This window comes from Pelodiscus sinensis, chromosome 8 (genome assembly GCF_049634645.1).
Source record: "Pelodiscus sinensis isolate JC-2024 chromosome 8, ASM4963464v1, whole genome shotgun sequence".
In the NCBI taxonomy this organism is placed as follows: Eukaryota; Metazoa; Chordata; order Testudines; family Trionychidae; genus Pelodiscus; species Pelodiscus sinensis.
In genome coordinates, this window is record NC_134718.1 from 17,853,257 (window position 1) to 17,874,770 (window position 21,514).

The following is a 21,514-nucleotide window of genomic DNA, read 5'->3' on the forward strand; positions in this document are numbered from 1 at the left end:
CCAAGTTTGGAAACAGCAGATTTTATTATATTGACACTTGTTTATTGGTAACTAAGATAACACCTCACACAAGCTACTAATAAACATCTACATCAGGTATTACCTCTTCTCAGTTATCACTGATTTGGGCTAGATTTGAACCAGACCTAGAAAGGAACAGCTTCGTAACTTAACACTTTAAGCAGGCCATGAGCCATCCAGATTCCATGTGTTCAGATACTAGCTGGACCTTCTAGGGCTATGATACTATTCTCTAAAATATATTACAATTACTTTGGGACTAGGAGCTATCTTGATCATTCCAACATGCCCGTCTTCGCAGAATCTAGATAGGCTCAACACCAAGGGTGTGTCTAGACTACATGGCTCCATCAACGGAGCCATGTAGATAAGCTTACTAGACATAGCAAAATGAAGTGGCGATTTAAATAATCGCACTTCATTTACATCAAAATGGCCGCCGCGCTGTGCCGACGATCAGCTGATCCGGCACAGCGGGGCAGTCTAGACACGCCGCGGTCGACAAAGGCTTCCCTTGTTGACCACGGCACGTCTAGACTGCCCCGGTGTGCCGTATCAGCTGATCGTCGGCACAGCGCAGAGGCCATTTTGATGTAAATGAAGCGCAATTATTTAAATCACCACTTCATTTTGCTATGTCTAGTAAACTCATCTACATGGCTCTGTTGACGGAGCCATGTAGTCTAGACACGCCCCAATTGTTATCCAGAGCAGCATGTTCTGGCAAATCTGTGTTCCAATTTTCTTTCAAAAGCTATTAGTTAAACTTTAAATGCAGACAAGCATGAATATATGGCATTCCATGTAATCAGAACTCAGAAGACATTCTGTCGCTGATAAATCTAACCCCAGTTCCATGAACTTTGACAACATTAATTTTGAACAGTGGTCAAAAAGAGAAAAGGTTAAATTACATGTAACCTGACAGGCATTTTGATTCAAAATGCAAATAGTAACTTTCTAAAGGCCACATCCAAAGGGAATCATAAATTTTCTGCTATGATGCCCTTAAAAAAGAGGCAGTTTATATATTTCATCCACATAGTTAATATTCAGATAACTATTTTAGTTTTTCTAAATCCCTATTAAAATCCATTTTTTTAAGTCCTTTCCAAAAGCAAAGGAAATCCACAAATCTATGTGCTATATTTGTTATCAAGCCACAGTGACTCAGTTAGAAGCTTAAAGACCTGAAATGGCCCAAATAGGGGAGCATCTGTTTTGGGTTTTTTTTTTCATTAGCGAGACATTGATCTGATTGCCTAACTGTCCTTCCTCTTCATTTGCTGATTATTTTTCTTCTATAGTGATAGTCAGATGTTGGTATTATAGTGGCAAATCTGTGCCTGTACACCACTATAGGTTTACTCACTGAACAGCTTTATGTAACCTAGTAGCTGTAGTACTAGTTTCTAGACTGTATAGAAAACTACCATTGTAATAAGACATTGTGACTACAGTGTAATTACATGCCTGCTTGTAATTTCCTTCTAGTCAGTACCAATACTATTTTAGGACTTATTACAATTATTTTGAAAAAAAGTGCAGTGATAAGATCATCCCATTTCAGTCCCGGTGTGTGTGTGTGTGTGCGTGCTTATACACATTCACATTTTGGGAAGGGGGATCCTACGTTCACATCACAAATCAATCTGCTGGAAATTTTATAGTTGAAGTTGTGTTACATTAAAGGCAATGAGCAGCAACCTTGCTGGAACATGTTTCACTCCAGTCAAATGAGAACATGAGGTTGGTGGAAGACAAGTTGCTCAGGATGATCCCAGCCCGTAGTGTCCTGTAAAGATGCAAATGGGCATCACCTTGACTATACATTTATCACACCTTCAATTAAAAAAAACCTATCACAATTCAGTGTTCCGAAAATCACTAAAAATACTTTTAATGTCAGGAAACCAGACTGCCCTCTGCTCTGTAATATAGACACAGTATGACAGATTATCCTGGGGTACATTTTTTTGTGTCACGTGTTTGTAAGAAACAGTTATCCAGGATAAAATTCACAGTACATGAGTCATTCATGATTCATTAGGTATCTTTGGTAATATTGTACATTTATGTACACTGCAAGTACCAATTCCTTTGGATACTTAGTGTAATTCATTATATCTATATTGACTAACTTAAGTAATGTTGTAATAGTATCTTCTGTCTGTACATTTTTTGTGACATATATGCTGTATAGAATGAAGTCAGACTGGCAAAACCAAAGTTATTCTGCACATTTATATTACAGATCACTCCTACTCATTAACTAAATAGCAATTACAGTGCAATTAATATTATGCCCTTTATATTTGACAAAAGTGGTATTTGTGGCTCTATAATGTCTAAATGTTATAGCTTTTAAAAATAGCATACTATTTCCAAAACAGTTTCAGTGTAATAGGATTTTCACTAAAGAATGTAAGCTGTATTTTTAAAAAGTTCTCCTAACTATAAATTATTAAAGTACAGAGGAGTACAATGACATGGCCTTAAAAGGTCTGTCTTTTAGAAAAAAAAAGTCTACCATTGTTTGTAAGGTTATTCACAGGTATTACACAGACAGATGAGGAGTCACAGATATACAGCCCTCCTGCTTTCTCAGGCAATAGGTCTCCTTTTAGTTTCTTGTTGAGTTCTATTTTGTCAATTCACAGCTTCCCACCCTAGTTTAAAGTGACTGGATTGTCCACAATAGCTGTGTTAAGTCTTAAGATGCAATATTTATTTACAAGACAGTTGAAATGTTGCAGTCATGTAACTATGTTCACTCCAATGCAGTATTAGAACGGGCACAGCAGCTTGGGTATCTCAGAGAGTGCATCACTGTTCTAAATGGCCTTTTCTTTGTCTCTTTAGCTGGAGGCGGCTCCTCAGTACTTTTCCTAGACAGCTCTATAGGCTCTGTCTGGAACTGTTCTATTTGAATTTCAAGATGTTTTTGAATGGCCAATCCAAGAACTTCTGGGTCCACAGCTGCCCCATATACTTCCCATGTCATCCCTTCATCATCCCATCTCACTTCACGTACCGGAGACTTTGGGGCCTCTTGGCCATGTTCTAAATTAACCTCTGGGAACACATGAGGGTGACCTTCAGCTGCTACAGATGGGCTTGTGGCCACAGACTTACATTCCATTACTGAAATGGTTTGTACTTCTGCATCTTTACACTCCAGGGGAGATTTCAGTCCTTTGGTTAAGTCATTCATAGAGGTCATAGTCCAGGTGTCTTTAGTCTTCATTATCATGTCTGCACATTGCTGATTCTGCGACGTGTAAGCCGCCTTCATTTCCTGCTGAGCTCTGATCTGTTGAACACAGTGCTGAGCGTGTGACAGGTTCTCCCCAGAAACGCTACAGCATTTCAGGATTTGCTTTGCATCCAGGCCTGATTCACTAAAAGAGGACACCAGTTTAGGAAAGGGATCTGAAGCAGGCAAGGACTGGCAATATCCAGGAGTTCCCTGTTCTCTTCCTGATTCACTAAGTGAACATACCAACCTTGGAACAAGTTGAAGAGAGGGTATTGGCAAAGAATGGCAATAGGCAGGAACAGTGCCATCTGTCTTCATAAGAGAGTCCTTACCATATGGTAAGGCAATGCTGTTGTGAATTGTCATAGCCGTGGGAGAGTATATACTGCTTGCTACATTATTATAAATCATGCCACCTGGGTTAAGCCCCATTGACTGACTGCATATTGTCCTGTTTGGGAAACTACTTCCAGGCATGTGTGGTCCCAGCCCGGCCGTATGAAATGTTCCGGGATCTGTATATATGGTAGTGTTGTGTGTGATACCACCGCTGTCGAAGCTGTTTGTGGGCACTTTTTGGTCTCTATATGCAGTGGGAATCTGAGCCACCTGGTTTGGATAGGTAGGAGTGTTTTCATATGTTCCCGAGCCATGTCTCTGTGTTTGGAAAGATATGTTCTGCATGGTTGTAGCATAACTCGTAGAAGAACTTACACTGGAGTGGGTGGCACTAGTTTCCATGTGCGTGACCAAACTCTGCTGCTTGCAGCTGCATGTTAGGTCAGAATGGCTTCTTTGAAATGCAGCCTCCAGTCTTTCCGTCTGATTCCCACTCTGCTGGTATGTGTCACAGACTGACAGAATGTTCTCAGCGGTGCTGCTCTTGACATGCATCCTGGTGTTCTTTCCTTCCAGGGATACTGGAATGTGACCAACTGTCAGGAAGCAGTTTGTAGTCTTGGCTCTGCTCTGTACACTATCACCCAGGGACTGATCACTCCTGCTTTGGATAGCCAGGGAACTTTCCACCATTCCCGACTGTGTGGAAGACCATTCAGAACTAGGGGTACTGCCAACATTGTTCTTGCTCACCTGTGCTTGGCAGACTGTACTACTGAGGCTCTTCTTGAGATCTTGTTTGTTGCTCTGTCTTTCATCAGAACTCCCTTGCCCAGTGCCTGCCAGACTTGAGGAGCTCTTAGATAGAGCGTGGCTGCTTAGACTCAGAGGACGGGGGCAAACAGAATTTAATGTTGCCTGAAGGGAATGGGTTTGGACCCGGTGGCTGTTGGCCGCCATGGCAAATAAGAGACCTGCAATAAGGAAAAAAACTTTAAAAAACAATTCAAGAAGTAATATGTAATTAGCAACACTCAAGGTCAGGAAATATTCACTATCCCTATGGATCCATTGCTTAGGCTTCCCTTGCTTTTTATAGTTAAGAGCATATGCCTCCAGAGACCAAGGTACAACATCCTTCTTTAGTCTCAAGTGGATCCACTTGTTTTTATCATTCAGATTGTTATACAAAGGATTTTTCCCCAAATCTGGGTTTGCACCTCAGTAATGTTGAGTCTCTCCTCAGTTTACTAAAGCACTTATTACAGAGTCCCGAGACAGGCATTGTGATCACCCACAACTTGGTTGTCGGGAAGGCACGTTTTTAAACAAAGATAACTTTTCTCCTGAGTGTTCATTAGGAACCTAAGTTGTTAAACATGTGGTAAGACAAACAAACACAAAAAGTGTTTTCAGCAGTCTGACTAAAAATCCTCTCTCCTCTCAGCTCTTCAGCTTTTGATGCCATATTTTTCACAAATTATCTGGTCTTCAAGCATAAATGGGATTTAAGTTTCTAAAGTGAAAAAAAAAATCTTTCCCTCTCCAAACAAGCACAAAATTGTTTCAAGCCTTATTTATGTATGGTTTACAAAAGGCAAAAGAGGACACTAGTCAGGGGACATTCCTACCCTGCTGCACACATACTAACACACATTGTATATGTGTACACATTTACCTCTTTCCTGGCAGTTACCTTAAGATACTCACCCCTCTCCCCCAAGCACAACAATTCAGATTTATTGTGGGATTTTTCCTGCTGCCTGTCCTATCTCAGGAAGACAGTCCAGGCCATTTATACTTCAGTTATAGGTTCCGCCAGATCTGTTTGCCAGGGTGAATTAGTAGAGAAGCCCTGCATCTTGGGACAGGGTTCTCATCACAAGTTGTTTCCTTTTGCAAGTTGCCTTAGGAACCCAGGAGTTCATATTCATTGTTGAGACTAATACCCAACAGCAAGGTAAAAAACCTTGGAACTCATTTTCAAATGAACTTACAACTCTTCCATCTTTCACAAGAGAACTAGCCAACTTCTGTTAAACACAAGAGTGGGCAATAAAACAGCGGCAGTTAGCCCCTATTGGGTTAACCTCTGCAGGTATGGGCGATCGCAGCTCCCATTGGCCAGTAGCAGTGATCCGTGGCCAATAGGAGCTATGATCCCCTGTGCTTGCAGAGGCACAGGTAAATACAATGGGGTGAGGGCCCGCCAGGGGCTAACCCTGGCAGACTAGATCCGGCCTGCAGGCTGGTATTTGCCTGCTCCTGGTTAAGAACATACTTCTTCTACTGGCTGGTATGGAATTCTTTGCCCCTATTGCCCCTTACAACTGTTTTGATTTATGTTAATATTTCCTCATTTAAAATATACTGTAACAGTAACTGTCTTGTTTTTAACCAGATTTAACAGATCCCTAGGTAGCTTCTTCCAGTGGTTTTCTTCAATGCCACTTATTCTATTCTCATTCTGTTACAATATCTTGCACTGACTATTTGGCCTTTTCACATTCCCTCCTCTCACTTTGATGTATAATTGAAGTGAAATTATTTGAAGAGCTTTCTGCAACAACACAATGTATTCAAACGAACACAAGCCATTTTCTTTTTTTAATCTTCTACCCAACAGTCAGTTAAACCAATCTGTAGCATTTAATTTATTAGCATGAAATTAGGTGGCCAACTCAAATAATTTCAAGTATTTTTGTATAGAAGGACAGATGAAAATATTCCTAAATCTCATCCCTCAGGGCTTCACATGATTGTCAGTAGAGTTTCAGAAGGAAATATTTTCCTTCACCCAATGTTGTTAGTTTCCCCGTTATCCTCTGAAGCATGAGAGAGGGCCATGGCAGGCGATGGGAGACTGAAAAGGGGCGGAGGAGGGTGGTGGTGGCTAGAACTTTGAGGTGGGGCTGAGAATTCTCCTCCTTAGATGTTTGGCTGATGTGTCTGTCTCGTGCTGGAGTTGTACTGATGGCCTTTTTGGGGGGTCCAGAAGGAACTTTGCCTCAGTTCAGATTGGCAGGAACCTCAAGAGGGTTTGGTCTCTCTCTGGGTGTGTCTAGACTACAGGGTTTTTTCGAAAAAAACTTTCTCTGTATCTAGACTGCTGCCGCATTCTTTTGAAAGTAAATCGAAAGAATGTGGCAGTTTTTCGACTGCTGAAAATCTCATTTTACGAGGAAGAATGCCTTTTTTCGAAAGTGCTCTTTTGAAAAAAGGAGCTATGTAATGCAAACTGTGCTTTTTCAAAAGAAAGTATCCGACGCTCTTTTTTGAAAGAGGCTTGCAGTCTAGACGTAGCCTCAGTAGCATGGGTGCAGCTCACTAAACCAACTGCTTGCCATTGCAGGGGCCTCTCAGGTTTCATGCACCTTGGTTTCTCCTATTCTCTATTGTAACACACAATTGTTTAGTCTCCTGAGGGCTATAATACTGAGTCTAATCCAGGCTTTTGGGCTCAATTGGGTAACTGGGTGGGAATTAGAGTCCTGTGATGTCAAAGACGTTGGACTAGCTCAGGGGTCGGCAGCCTTTTAAACCAAAGAGACAAACTACATCAAAATGCAGAACAAGTGGTCAACAAAGAGCAAGTATAAGAAAGTCCATTTGCACAACTGAAAATATACAACTTAATATTATTGATAATTGACATGGTGATTAATAATCACATAAATGAAACCTTGCACTCACAGACTTTATCTAATGGGACTTCTACTGCTGGGGGTGCAGGAGTCAGGTTTGGGGTTATGAGGGGCTCAGGGCAAGGGGTTGGGGTGTATGGGCAGTGCAAGAGGCAGGGCAGGGCGGTGGGGGTAGGAAGTTGAGTGGGTGGGGGGAGCTGGGGCTGGATTAGATGATCTGGCAGTTGCTTCTGGCCTTAACCTTCAAGAGTATGTAAGTCCCAGTGTTTTTAAAACCTTTTAAGCAAATGCGCACTGCAGATTCCAGCTTTGCACAATGAAAGCATTCACAAATACACCTGATTCATACCATTGGGACATGTTTCAAAGAAGAATTTTAATTCTTGGGACAAGAAAGCTAGATGGAACTGACAAGTTCATTACCCACGAACAAAAGTGCACTGTAACTATATCAAAGTGCTCTGCTTGTCTCTCCAGGAAATTGCCCTGAACAGAACACTGTTCCCGCTGTCCAGGATTGGGAGACCTGCCTGTTGCTTACCTTCTACTCAGTCACCCTCTTCTCTCACCCCCAGTAGTGAGTTTTTCAGAAAAAAAAACTCAGACACCAGATTGCAGCCAGGGCTGCTATATGCATGTATGGTAGTGAGGGGAGGAGGGAAGGGCTGCAGGCATCATGAACCCCTGAAGACCTGCCTCTACCTAGGCTCAGGTACCTGCCTCTACCTAGCCCCAGTGCTGTCGCCTTCACCTTCCTGCTCTGTTCTCAACGACTGATCTGCTACAAAAGCAACATGTGATAGGAACTGAAGAGCACAGTCAGAAGGGAATGACGTACAACGACCCCTTGCTGCAGCATGAATAACCAAGGCTGTACAACACCACTGCTATGCCATAACTGAAAGTGTTTCGAAAAGCCCAAGCACTTGAGAAATCAAGCAAGCAATAGGACTGAGACCTCATTTTTAAACACATCACAGGTCCAGCTTCCTCACAATGCACACCCGGCTCTAGTCCTGAGCACAAAAAGCTCTGGCTAGCATATCCTTCCACTTCTAGTCCAAATAAGTGGCTAAGAATAAATGCTTGAGTACAGCTGTATGCACGGGCATAACTGTTTGCAAGGCAGGGATCTTGTGTACCTACACATCTGAAAAGACCCTACAACATCGTTGGAACAGCTGCTTTATAAAACTGTTTAGCAGCACCTTAAAGACTAACAAAACATGTAGATGGTATCATGAGCTAAAACCATGAAAGCTCATGATACCATCTACATGTTTTGTTAGTCTTTAAGGTGCTTCTAGACTATTTATTGTTTTTTCAGGTTTTCCAGTTACAGACTAACTCGACTACCCCTCTGAAGCTTATTAAACTGTGTTTGACAACTTTGATGCTATCCACATCAACAGATAATTTTAATCACAGATATACTGAGTAACTGAATACAGGTTCATTAGGAAGCCAAACTCACATCTGTGGTTATTTCACTCTATGGACAGCAAATACATTCTTACTTTACTGACTTTGCATTTTAAATTTTGTTGTTGTCAGCTACATATATATTCAATTCAGATATAAGATAACTATTGCTCTTGGTGTCCAGAATCATAGGACCTCAAAATAATAAAAACAAACACTTTATTATTCCTTAAATAAAAACATTCAAATGATTATATAAAAAGGAAAATTCCCTAACAATAACTTTAAGATAGAGTTAAGGAAGGCAAAAATATACCTTCCACAAGATGAATAAACATCAACACGGCTACCCCTCTGATACTTGACACCATGCAAGGCACTGCATTTAGCTGTATGGAGTGGAAATCTATATCAACACAGCTACCCCTCTGATACTAAACTTCTGTTAGAACAAAATACTTTGCAAACATGTTTCCCCCCACCAATATCAGAAAATTCAAAATAAAAATTCCACAAAAGCCCTCATCCTAACTCCATGTGCAGTTTGTATCTGTAGATTTTGTTCTCCTGGGTTCTATGTACTAATCCATGAACACTCACCTGCCATCCAATACTGGCCATAGCTTGGGTTCTCTTTCAATCCATACACTCTATAAAAGCCAAAATTAAAATATGTACATGGGCGTTGATAATTCATACTTGATAAGGCATGTTCATCTGTAGTTCTGACAGCCCCTTGCAAAAGAGAAGGAACATTGCTATTTCTGTTTGTAAAATGAGGAACTGAAGATCCGTGATGTGAACAGACTTTCCCTCGGTCGCATGGCAGGTGGCCAGGACATTGTTGTGCAACTTACACAGTGATAAACTTTTCTTCCCAAGTGGGTCAAGGAAATGCTCACTCCTGCTTCTTAACATTCCCATCCTTCCTTTGAACAATCAGACCTGCTAACACTCCGGATTCTGGCCCTCCTGTGCATGTAGGAAGGATTCTGAATCATTCCCAGAGAAACTGCACGTTGACAGACAGAATTCTCTGTGGGCAAGATAATGGGGAAGGACAGCCAATCAATGCCACTGCATATGCTGAGGAGCAGCTTCCTCTTTCCCTCTGTCACTTCAGCCATGTCTTTGCTGTAGGGAAGATCTCTGCTGCCACAATCCGTCTTCCAGAATTTGATTTAGTAGCTCTTTGTGAGGAGCAAGGGAAGCAGATGGGAGTGTTTATTCCTATCAAGCTCCTGCTGTAGAGACTGCACAGAAACTCGAACGAAGGGAGTTGGAGTTGCGTATCTTAATTGGACCTTCCCCTTCAGTGTAGACTTGGCCTAATTCACACATAAAAGGTTGGGAGAACTACTTAATAACACAACTCTTTAATCTCAGAGCCTCCTGAAGTGCAGACATGGAGCAAGGGGTGGGTGCAGAACTAATTAAATGGCACTCAAGGGGCCATGGATCTGCCATGCTACCAAGCCAATACTTTACACAAGCTTTGCATCCAAAGCGTTGGCTGGTAAGTAATTCAGATCATACACACTCACCCTCCCTCCAAAACTTTACAGTTTAGCTATTAAACTGCAAATTGCTGCAGACTTGAACCTCCAAAGTGCAGAAAAACCCATCATCTCCCCATGCGTTATGCCCCTATGGCATAAAGGTGCACTTGCACTAGCATTCCTTCTTCCGATGGACTCCAGAGAGGTTCTTTTTCATACACTGGGTTACGATTCTCCTTTTGAAAGGGGAAAAGGAGTGGGCACACATCCCAGCAATTACACCAACATGTGCGATTGCACAAAAGCCATACTGGAGGGATGAGACTGGCATGATAATATGTGGATCACTGTTTATGTAATTTACATAGCCAATAGGCCATGTTTAAATTTGGTGAAGAAGCAGATAGAAACTCGGATACATGTGCAGCACATGGCTAGAGAGAGTTAAAGCTGCAGAACTTAAAGATCTGAAGTCCCCTTCTTTCTGCGTGTGGGGTGAAGGAACTCTTTTGCATTATTTTAAATTAAACAAAAACACGCCCATTCTGTTTAAACATGTCTGTTGTTTACATTGACTTTACGTGAAGGATGTTAGTTTGAAAATCTGAAGATGTCTGCACTTGGATACATGAACAAGAAAGCATGACGTGACTTAGACATGTTATAAATATATACAAAATTGTTAGACAAGCACACAAAGGATTAGGATAGAAATGGAATTAACATCCACTATTTTTGGCTTAGCTTCAGATGGCATTGCATGAAGGGATCTAGGCTGCTTTCACTAATTCCACTGAACTACTTTATTTGAAAGCAACAACATTGTATGTTTTGCTATGACTTATGGTTAAAGTTGTGACCTATTTACTGCATTAGTAAAGATAGTGTAAGAATACTGTATTGTGCAGTTTACTAGTTGAGATTTACTGGCAAATTACTGTGCCTAATGAGTTTCTCAAATTTTTGTATATGTCATGCATGTGCTTTCAATTACAGCTTTGAAAACAAAAGGAAAATGGATAAAATGAAAAACAATCCAGAAAATCATTTTGCCATCTGGATCAAGTTTTCAAAGCAAGTGGTATTACATATGCACAATACCAACAATAATCTTTCTTCATAGACTTTTTAGTACTATTTATTTCCCAAGTGATAATTTTGATGAAGACAAAGCTTTGTCTTTCTTCCATGGTTTGAATCAGTTCCCCAACATCTACTAGCCCCAAGATAATCCTGCCAGGCGGAGTACAGAATGCCTGCATCCCCATGTACATCAAAGCCATGTGAATCTGTAATTTAGATTAAATATTTGCGCTTTGTTTGCTATTCTGCTTCACTAAAACATAATTTATCCTTATGGCTGATCAGATAACAGTACAATATGTAACCCCCAAGGAGATTGCTTGGATTCCCGGGGCTTTGTCTGGTGGCAGCTCAGGGAGAGGCACTCTGAGTTTGCCTTGGCTCCCCCTCCCTACCAGGGCCAGAGTCTGCCCGGCAACCCATGGGGAGTGAGATGCCCCTCCCAGGGGGAAGGAGAGACCATTGTTGAGGGGAGTCTGGAGCCAGCCAGGGAAAGGGGAGGACTGAGTGTGTGGGAGCTAGTAAGCCCCAGGCCTGCATGCAGGGTTCCCCCTGAGGACTAGCCTCTAGGGACCTGAAGGCAGGATCCCTCAGTTGGGTTTATGTCTCCACTGTTGATTCCCAGTTGTGGAGTTTGCTGGGAGGCTTCCCCAGCCAGGCGGAGTTGGCTCTCCAGCTCCCTGGGTGAGAGGAGTCACCGCATGGTCAGCTCGGCTCTAGCAGCAAGTTCAGGGCTGCTGCCTGCTGTGTGGGTCTGAATGCTGGGCTGGGAGGCTGTAGTTTTGAATTTTGGTGCAGTTGTGTGGTCTGCACCTTGAGCCCTGCACCCCTTCGCGGGGAGGGGAAATTCTGGGACCGAAGCAGCCTGGTTCCTGCTTGAAGAGGACCCCTGTGAGAAGAGAGCAGCCCTTTGCAGAGACTGAGTCATCTCTCAACCTGAGGCTCATTCATGGAGTGTGTGAGTGCACCAATTTTTAGTTAGTCAGGCAGGGAATTTGTTTGGGGATTTTATTACCTGCAGCCTATTAAACTGTGGAGGGATTTGCTGCCTTCTCCCATTTGTGAGTCCTTTGGGCTGCACTGGACCTAGTCAGCTCCACTGCTAAACCTCTGCAGAGAAGGATTGTGTGGCCAACAGTCATCAAGGGCCCCAACAAAGTACGCGTACCAACGGGACACTAACTTCACAGTTGCTGGGCACCGGTGACCCTAAAAATAGTGTTTTACCCTGTTCTGTTATAATTGTCTCTTGTTTAATATAATTGTGTTTATTATAGTGTATGTGTTTGTGTTATTTTCTGGGAGTCTCCAACTATCTGGCAAATACGTGGGGATTATCCTGGGCTAGAATTTTCCTCCCAAGCTGCCCTGGTGACCCTGCTAGGAAGGAGTGAGGGGGGTGGAGGCACCGCCAAGTACATCAATCAGAAAGAATAAAATTGAGTAGGTGGCGGGATCCAGAAGAACCCAGACCTATCCATCCAAACCTGAAAGGAGATTGGTTTTAAAAGAAGGTAACCAGGTGGAGAGGGGGCGCTACAAATATATTTGCCAATGAGTTTTTACAGGTGTCAAATAGTATAAGCATCAAGAATTACTTGAGCAGTTACAAAGCTGGATGAATACCAGTGGAATCCATGGAAAATGCCACCCTACAGATCAACAAGCCCTGGTCTATGCTAGGGAGTTCTTTTGAAATAACAAGTGGAGCACCCACAATACCAAGCCCATTATTGCGAAATGAGGGGCAGGTTATTTCAAAATAATAGCTCCTGCTTTCCTTGGGGAATAAGCTTATTTTGAAATAGTTATTTCGGGAGTTATTATTTCAAAATAATTTCCTAGTGTAGAAGTGCCCTAGGTAGGAGAACCTAATGGTGCTGGAGGTGAAAGGGGGACCGTCCCAGTAGCAAAAGAGGGAGGCACTTGCTAAGGAACAACAGGCCCTCATGGCCCACGTGGGGCCGAGTGGTGCTTAGTGAACAGCATTCCCTAGCTCCCAAGATTTAGCCCAGCACAGGGGCCACGTGGAGCCTCTTTCAGCTCCGTTCCTGCAGGCCACCCTATCCAAACCCAGTCTAGGATTGGGAAGCTGGCCTGACTGACCATACCCGCAGTTCCTACTAGAAGACAGTAATCTTGCCAGAGATTGTACCACTTTTGAGCCACCTTCTCTGCACTTCACATGGAAGCATTTGAGTATGAGGGTCCCAATATTTTGGACTAGGTTTCTAAACAGTATTCAGATTGAATCGATATCCTGCTCTCTTTGGGCACGTCTACACGGCATGCTTATGTCAGAATAAACTCTTTTGAAATTTATATTTGTTTCAAAATAGCGTGTCTGTGCAGCAAATGCCCATTGAAATCGAGCTGAGCTGTTTCGAAATAGAGCGTCCACACTTATTGGATGCTGAATCGCATTTAAGGCCACCCAGAAGCACTCCAGGCAGGGCATCGGGGCAGCACTCTCTTCCTGGAGCTGCTGCCAGATGCTATCTGAGGCTCGAGCTTAGATGGACCCCCCTGTACAGCCATGTCTCAGCCTCTTCTCCACTGCTGACCTCCTTGAGGGACAGCAAAGCCTTTTCTTTGCCTTTGTGGTGCCTTGTGGACACCACAGCTCTCTAGACATGGAGCCAGACCTGCTTCCGAGCAGTTGACAGTTCTGATGTGTCTTGGTGGACCTCCTGCTGCAGTGTCTGGGGCTGCCTTCCTGGCCCTGCAGGAACAGGACCCCCAGCTCCATGTGGGGCAATTCCTCACCTCTCTCCGGGCACTGCTCATGCACCTCCTCACACACACCCCGCCCCGGCACATTGTGCACCGCTGCTTCTGCCGACTGGACACCAGCTCCAATTGGTGGGCCTGGATTGTCACGGAGCCGTAGCACAACCAGCAGTGGCTCTAAAACACCTTTTTGGAGCTGTGTGAGCGGCTTATCCCTGCCCTCCAGCGACAGGACACCCACGTGCAAACCGCCATCCTCCTCCAGAATCAGGTTGCCATCACCCTCTGGAAGCTCACCATGCTGGACAGTTACCACTCTGTCGGGAACCAGGTCGGAGTGGGGAGATCAATTGTTGGGGCCATGGCCATGCTCTCTCTTGCTCTCATGCTGTTGTCCCAGGAGGTTTCTGAACTGAACAGCTGGAGTGGGGCTTCCTAGGCAAGGGGGTGATGGTTGTGGAAGCTTCCTCCCTGGGAGGTTTTTCGTCCCGTCTTCACAAAGCCCTGATGGGGGAATGGAGGAAGTCTGGGTTGCTCCTGGTGTGTGTATGGGTGAGGGGGGGTGGGCTCGGGGACTTTCCAAGGGCCATGGCAACCCTGTGATTCTCTGTCTGTCTCCTTCTACAGTTGGTGATGGCCATCAACACCATCCTGCTGCATGGGGTCATCAGTCTCGGCAACATGGACCCCATCAGCACCTCTTTGCCGCCATGGGTTTCCCCAGCTGCGGGAGGCAGAGGGCTGTTGATGACACCAATATCCCTCTTCAGGCCCCCAGTCATGGGGCATCCAAATACATTAACCAGAAGGGGTGTTTTTCGGTGGTCCTGCAGGCCCTTGTGAACCACTGCAGCTGGTTCACCAACATCTTTGTTGGGTGGTTGGAGAAGGTACACGTGTCTTCCGAAACTCCAGCCTGTTCCGGAAGCTGCACACAGGCACCTTTTTCCTGACCACACCATCAGGGTTGGGAGTGTAAACATGCCGATCTATATTGTAGGGGACATAGCCTACCCTCTGCTCCCCTGGCTAATGAAGCTCTACACTGGACACGTGGACCAAAGCAAGGGACACTTCAATGCCAGGCTCAGCACGACCCATATTGTTGTGGAGGGCACCTTTAGGTGTCTCAAGGGGTGGTTCCGTTGCCTCCTCACCCAGCTGGACCTCAGTGAGCAGAACGTTCCCCAGTTGGTGACAGTGTGTTGTGTCCTTCACAATACTTGTGAAAGCAAGAGGGAGACAATCCTTCCAGGGTGAGGGACAGATCATCAGGGCCTTTGAGCAGCTGCGCATGGCTGGTGTCTTGCAGGCCCATCAGGGGCCTGTGTGTATCTGTGACGCCTTGAGGGAGAGTTTCATACAAGGACCCCAGTGACACTCTCCCCTGGGCCTCCCCATAAGGAGCCTGTGCATTGCCCCTCTTTGCTTTTCCTCCCACACCCCTCCCTTCCCCGCCCCTCCTCCCCTGCACAGACAATGAACCACACTTCATTTGGAAACAATAGACTCTGTTTTTATTATTGGGGTAAATGTAACTGGGTAGGGACTGGGAAAAGAACATGAGAGGCAAGGAAGACGGAGGTGGAGGTGGGGAGGAGAGGCTCAGGGCTGGGACTGGGAGTGGCACCTGCATCAGGTGGTTCCACTACCTCATGTGCGGGGCTCTCAGTGGCCATGGGGGTCTAGGGAGAGAAGCTGGAGGGGCGGGAACTGGTGCAAAAGTGGCCACCAGGCCATTGATGACCGCATGGAAGGCCGCGCAGATGGATTGGCCTGTTGCAGCAGCTTCCGCCAGGTGTCGCAGTGAAGCTGGAGGTCCTCCTCCAGTCTCCAGTCATGGACCAGAGGGAGCAGTGCAGGATTCGTGAGGCAGCGATAGGTTCCCCGTGGAGGTCCTCATGGGCTCTCCAGTGCCAGCAAATCACGCGGGGTCAGGAAGATGTCACGGGAGGTGGTCCTCTTGTGGCTGGTCCAACTCTGGAGAACAAAGAGAAGGGCAGTCATCCTGGGAGACACTGTGCGTGAACCAGCCCTCACCTCTGAGCCAAGACCGAAAGGCCTCAGGATCAAGTAAAGGCAATGTGCTTCGAGCAAGGCCACCTGAGGCCTACTCAGTTGTCACTTTCCTACAGGGGCACAGATGTCCCCGGGGGAAACCTCACTATCCCCACGTCCCGGGGACAAGCAGGCATGGGAAGGTGCCAGCTAGACTGGGAGCCTGCGGGCAGGAGGGGGACCATGGGGTGGCTGGGCTTCCCTCCTTGCCACACACGCTGGGTTCAGTAGTAGCAGCGTCCCACAGTGAGAGGACTGGTATCCCTGGCTGGTGGAGGAGAGGGGGGCAGGGTGTTGGGGGAAGTGTGTGAGCGGCAGATGCTCCCCTGCCTCGCCATGCTGTCCCCGGGAGCGTGCGCTGCCTCAAGTGTGTGGGCATGCCTGTGTGCCAAGTGCAGCACTGAGTGTGTGTGTAGGGAGAGGGGGCTGCATTTCCCCAGCCTTCTTGTAGTGGCGGTGTCCCACCTGGGTGTTGGGCGCAAGGCAGGCCTCTCCAGACACCCTGTGTGCCAGACCACAAGGGTTCTCTGTTGCAGCCTCCTGGGGCTGCGTGCCCTGGACTAGCGCTCCGCACGCCACCTCCACCCTGCCACCCACCACCTCCCCTCTCCACCCATCACCTTCACCCATGTGTGTCTAGGGAAAGTAATGGACTCACCTCAGAGGCCTTCCCCAGCTTCAGACAATGCCCGGGAGGCATCCTGGGTGGGAGGTAGTGGCTCCAGGGCAAGCATGACCTCCTGGCTGGCAGGCATCGAGCTGGTGCTGGCCTCATCCAGTTCCTCCTCCTCCTCCTGCTCATTGGCTCTGCCCCTGGGAGAGTGACGACGGGCATCTCCAGCCCTAAGTCCACAGTGAGGGGAGGGAAGGGGAGGGCAGGGACTGACCCGCCCCCTAGGATATGGTGGAGCTGGGTGTAGTATGGACAGGCCTGCGGTGCCACCACAGAGCGGGAACTGCACTCCCTGGCCTTGGCATAGGCCTGACTTAGTTCTTATACTTTCATGTGCACCTGCTCCTGGGTGCACATGTGGATATTGGTGACCAAGCTCTCGGCCATCCGGCCATAGACATCGGCATTCCTGCATCTAGTGTGGAGATCCTGGAGGTTTGCCTCCTCCTTCCAGACCTCAATGAGGGCCAGGATCTCCACACTAGACCAGGAAAGTGCATGCCTCTTCCTTCCCTGGGCAGGGTCCTGGGAGCTGGCTTCCAGCTCCCTTGTAGCCATGGATGGCTCAGTGGGAGCAACAGAGTCACTCATGGTGGCAAAAAGTACTGGTCTGGCAGCTGCTGTGTGGCTCCGGGCTGTCAGGGCCTGCTGTGTGCCACACACTGTTTCCCCTGAGGCTGCAGCTTTAAGGGCTGCAGGGGAAAAGAAGCCATAGAGCTCTGATGAGTGTGGACAGAGCGGCCAGAAGGGCACCTGTGGGGTTTCCTCTTATTTCAAAATAACTCCATCTGCCCTGTCTACAGAGGCCCTATTCCAAAATAGCTATTTCAGAATAGGCGTTATTTCTTGTAGGATGAAGGTTACAGAATCTGGAATACGACACCCATTATTTCAATATTATTTCGAAACAACGGGCTTGCCGTGTAGACACTCACAGAGTGATTTCAGAATAACGCCTTTTATTACGGAATAATGCTGCTGTGTAGATGTGCCCAATTTCTCTCTAAACACACACACACATCTACGATAATGGTAACAATGGGATACACTTCACTCATCATGCATATTTGGTTGCCTCACCTGAACTTTGTCCACTAGTCCATCTCTGCCACAAGAATATTCCAAATCTTATCATGAAATCTATCGCGTTCTAAGCATCTAACAATTTTTAAAATAAAAGCTACCCCTAAAATTTCTCATTGCCCCCTCCTATACCAAAGTAGAGATTTACTACTCCCAATTACACTGATAGTCAACAAGTCAGATTCCATTCCAAAGTACAGGTTGAAAGTACAGTTCTACTCTAAAGGATGACTATAAATATAAAACTATAAAACTATAAAAAATCTGAATGCCAATACACAGATCATGCCAGTCTAGACGTAGCCGAGATGTATGGATGCTTGCATTTCCCCCAGGAGATGAAGGAGGACATGAGAAACAAGGGAAAGTGCCATCAAAGTTACATAACTGATTGTGGTTTACTCTTAGGGCAGGCTCAATCTATTCTTTTACAACAGTGTCATCTAGAAATCTGCAGCAGTCTTATTTAGCAAATAATGGGCACGCTGCTAGTGACTGACAGTTAAATGTGCTCATTTTTAAATTCCTGGTTGCTCTGTAAATTGGAAAAGTGTGGTGCTAACAGTAAGATCTTAAAAACAGATTAAATAGATGCATTATGAATTCTCTGCAGAATTGGTAAGGGGCAAGGCCTGAGTGCATTACAGTTTCAACACAATCTCATAAAATTTCCTGCATATTTCAAGTAGCCTTAGTGGTTACTTTCCAGATTTTACATCAATATCTTTTTATGGATTAATTTTTCTACGTAAGTTTAGTGTTCAGCACAAGCTGACTACAATAGATGGCAGAGTCTACAACCTTATTATAACAAATCTAGCCAGCACTAGTTGTGGGCATATACTTCTAAAGTGCATTTCTTGTCTCCAGCTATTAAAATCAAGTAGGAAAGAAGTATTTTATGAATTCCTTACAGCAAAAGATGCTTGTAAAATTTTGCTCCGTGCCTTCAAAATTAGCCTCTAATTACAGAGTAAATCTGTTAAAATTAGAACCATCCTTGCTGCAAATTGAGAATATATGCCTGTGAAATAAAAAGGAAGAAATCTATAATAGAACTATGCCAAGATTTTCAAAATTATAAATAATTTTGGCTCCCAGCTAGAGAAAATTTAAAGGGGAGGTTAGATGCTCAGGAATTTCTGAAAATCAGGAACTTTTAAGATGTCTCAAGATGGGCACCTAAAAGTTACTAGTCAGTTTTTAAAATCTAGTTTGTTTTGTGTCAGCATTTAATTAAAATATATCACGAAAGGCTTCATAAGGTTTGTCAGTAGGACACAGCACTACAACTTCAGGGCACCAAACTCTTTTTTAACACCAGGACAGATGTAGGCATGCTTAATACCAAGAGGGTAGTGTGATTTTAATTTACTTACAAGATTTATTACAGTAGAAGGTTGCTATATCTAGGTTCTTAACTCTATTTAAGCCTATTACACACTTTGACCAACCTGTAAATTCCCTGACATACGGCTCAGGAACAATTCCTGAGAGAGGCTGCAATTGTTATTAATGGTAACCTATGGCAAACATTCAGCAGCTTTCATTACAATCCAAGTGGCAGCAGTTGTGATCGGTTCCAGACTGCATGGCAGGGGGTACCATGCATCAATATTAGAAGTGAAGAGTGCATCTTCCCTTAAGAGTTCTACTGGAGTCATCCACGCTAGAAAGCGACAGTAGTTCAATGTCTGAAAACATTCCCTTTTCCAAATAGCTGATATTCACGTACAGGCAGTCCCCGGGTTACGTACAAGATAGGGACTGTAGGTTTGTTCTTAAGTTGAATCTGTATGTAAGTCGAAACTGGCGTTCAGATTCAGCCGCTGCTGAAACTGACCAGCGGCTGACTACAGGAAGCCCGAGGCTGAGTTGCTCTGCCCCGGGCTTCCTGGAATCAGCCTCTGATCAGTTTCAACAGGCTGAATCTGGACGCCAGTTCCAACTTACATACAGATTCAACTTAAGAACCCCAGGCGTCCCCAAGTCAGCAGCTGCTGAAACTGATCAGCGGCTGATTCCAGGAAGCCCGAGGCAGAGCAACTCTGCCTCGGGCTTCCTGCAGTCAGCGCTGGTCAGTTTCAGCAGTGGCTGACTTGGGGACGCCTGGGGCAGAGCAGCTGAGGTGCTGCTGGGTTGCTCCAGTAGCGCCGCTCCTCGGCGCTACTGGACCAATCCACCAGCACCCCAGCTGCTCTGCCCCAGGCATCATGATTCAGCCACTGCTGAAACTGACCAGCAGCGGCTGAATCAGGACGCCTGGGGCAGAGCAGCTGGGGTGCTGCCGGGTTGGTCCAGTAGCACCCAGAGCGGCGCTGCGGGACCAACCGGCAGCACCCCAGCTGCTCTACCACAGGCATCTGGAGAAAAGCCTGGACTGCTGGGGGGGGGGGGCGTACTAGCTGCGCCCCCCCCCCAGGAGACCAGGGAGACGCGGGTGGGGGACCGAGACGCACCGCGGTCCCGCCGCCCGGGTCCTCCACAGCTTTGCTCCGCGTCTCCCTGGTCTGGGGAGACGTGGAGCAAAGCCGCGGAGCACGCAGGCAGCGGACAGCCCAGACGCGCCGCGGCTGTCCCGCTGCCGGCGTCCTCAGAGGCTTTGCTTCCCGTCTTCCTGGTCTGCTGGTCTCCAGCAGACCAGGGAGATGGGCAGCAAACCCCGTTCGTAACTGCGGATCCGACATAAGTCGGATCTGCGTAACTCGGGGACTGCCTGTATTTTAGAGCTGGGTGGCTAAGGCAATTAAAATAAGGAGAGAGTGAAGATCAATTCCTATGAACTGATTTATCATACACTGAAATCATATAGCATATTGTCCAGTTTAACCATATTAATATTTACAGGTGCCTTACATGAGATAAGGAGGGTACATTTCCCAGCTCTAGGAGGATTTATATTGTGATATTATGAGGCATGGTGACAATTTCCATTCTCAAAAGAAACTGGTCATTAGCTGTAATGATTAGCATCCATTACTGCCAGGGGGTCAGGACCCCTAAAAGGCATTGACAAAACAGGATTAGCTAGAGTAAAAAGCTTAGAGGTTCAGATGTCTGGGACAAGGGCCTCTGGGGCTAGAGAAATTAAAGAAAGGAGACAGTGGTAAGGAATTTAAGGTGATCTCAGACAAGAATTTTCTTTGACAAGGTTTTACCCAGTTCTGCCAGCAACCGGAGCATGCACGTACTTGGTATGTCTTGCAGAACCAGGCTAGAGATATTTAACAACTTTAAAAACAATCATAATTCAGGCTTTCACATACCCTCTGGCACTTTTCACTGAGTGTGCCCAGCCACAGCTATACAGCTGGTGGTACCTCTCTTTTAAATACTTTGGCTCTTATAATAATACCCCAGATTATCAGACATAGGTCATCAGGTGTAGAGGGCAAGCAATGTCACACGCATGTAATGAACATATAGGCTATGTCTACATTGGCTTTTGCGCAAATACTTGCCTCCTGTCTACACTGGCTGCGAGTTCTTGCGCAAGAACACTGACGTTCTAATGTAAGAAATCAGTGCTTCTTGCGCAAGTACTATGACGCAGGAAAAAGCCCTCTTGCGCAAGTGTTATTGCGCAAGAGGCCAGTGTAGACAGGCAACACGAATTTCTCGCGCAAGAAAGCCCGATGGCTAAAATGGCTATGGGAGCTTTCTTGCTCAAGAGAGCATCTACACTGGCACGGATGCTTTTGCG

At 45.7% G+C, this 21,514-nt stretch overlaps 1 protein-coding gene across 3 annotated transcripts in view; it reads right to left on the minus strand.

Moving 5' to 3' along the window:
* Positions 1 to 363: 363 nt before the first annotated feature.
* Positions 364 to 21,514, minus strand: part of GPRIN2 (G protein regulated inducer of neurite outgrowth 2) — a 35,900-nt gene continuing 14,749 nt past the window's right edge. The window contains exons 1-3 of one of the 3 annotated variants that reach the window (XR_012905564.1): positions 9,286 to 9,594; positions 4,373 to 4,593; positions 364 to 1,816 (exon numbers count right to left, since the gene is read on the minus strand). Coding sequence is in view for 2 of the 3 variants with exons in the window: in XM_075934812.1 (XP_075790927.1) it covers positions 2,792 to 4,593; positions 9,286 to 9,382 (1,899 nt within the window). In the remaining variant the exon portion in view is untranslated. Of the gene's footprint in view, positions 1,817 to 2,540; positions 4,594 to 9,285; positions 9,595 to 21,514 lie in introns of those variants that run through there. The other 2 variants (XM_075934812.1, XM_075934811.1) reach the window with 2 other exon arrangements.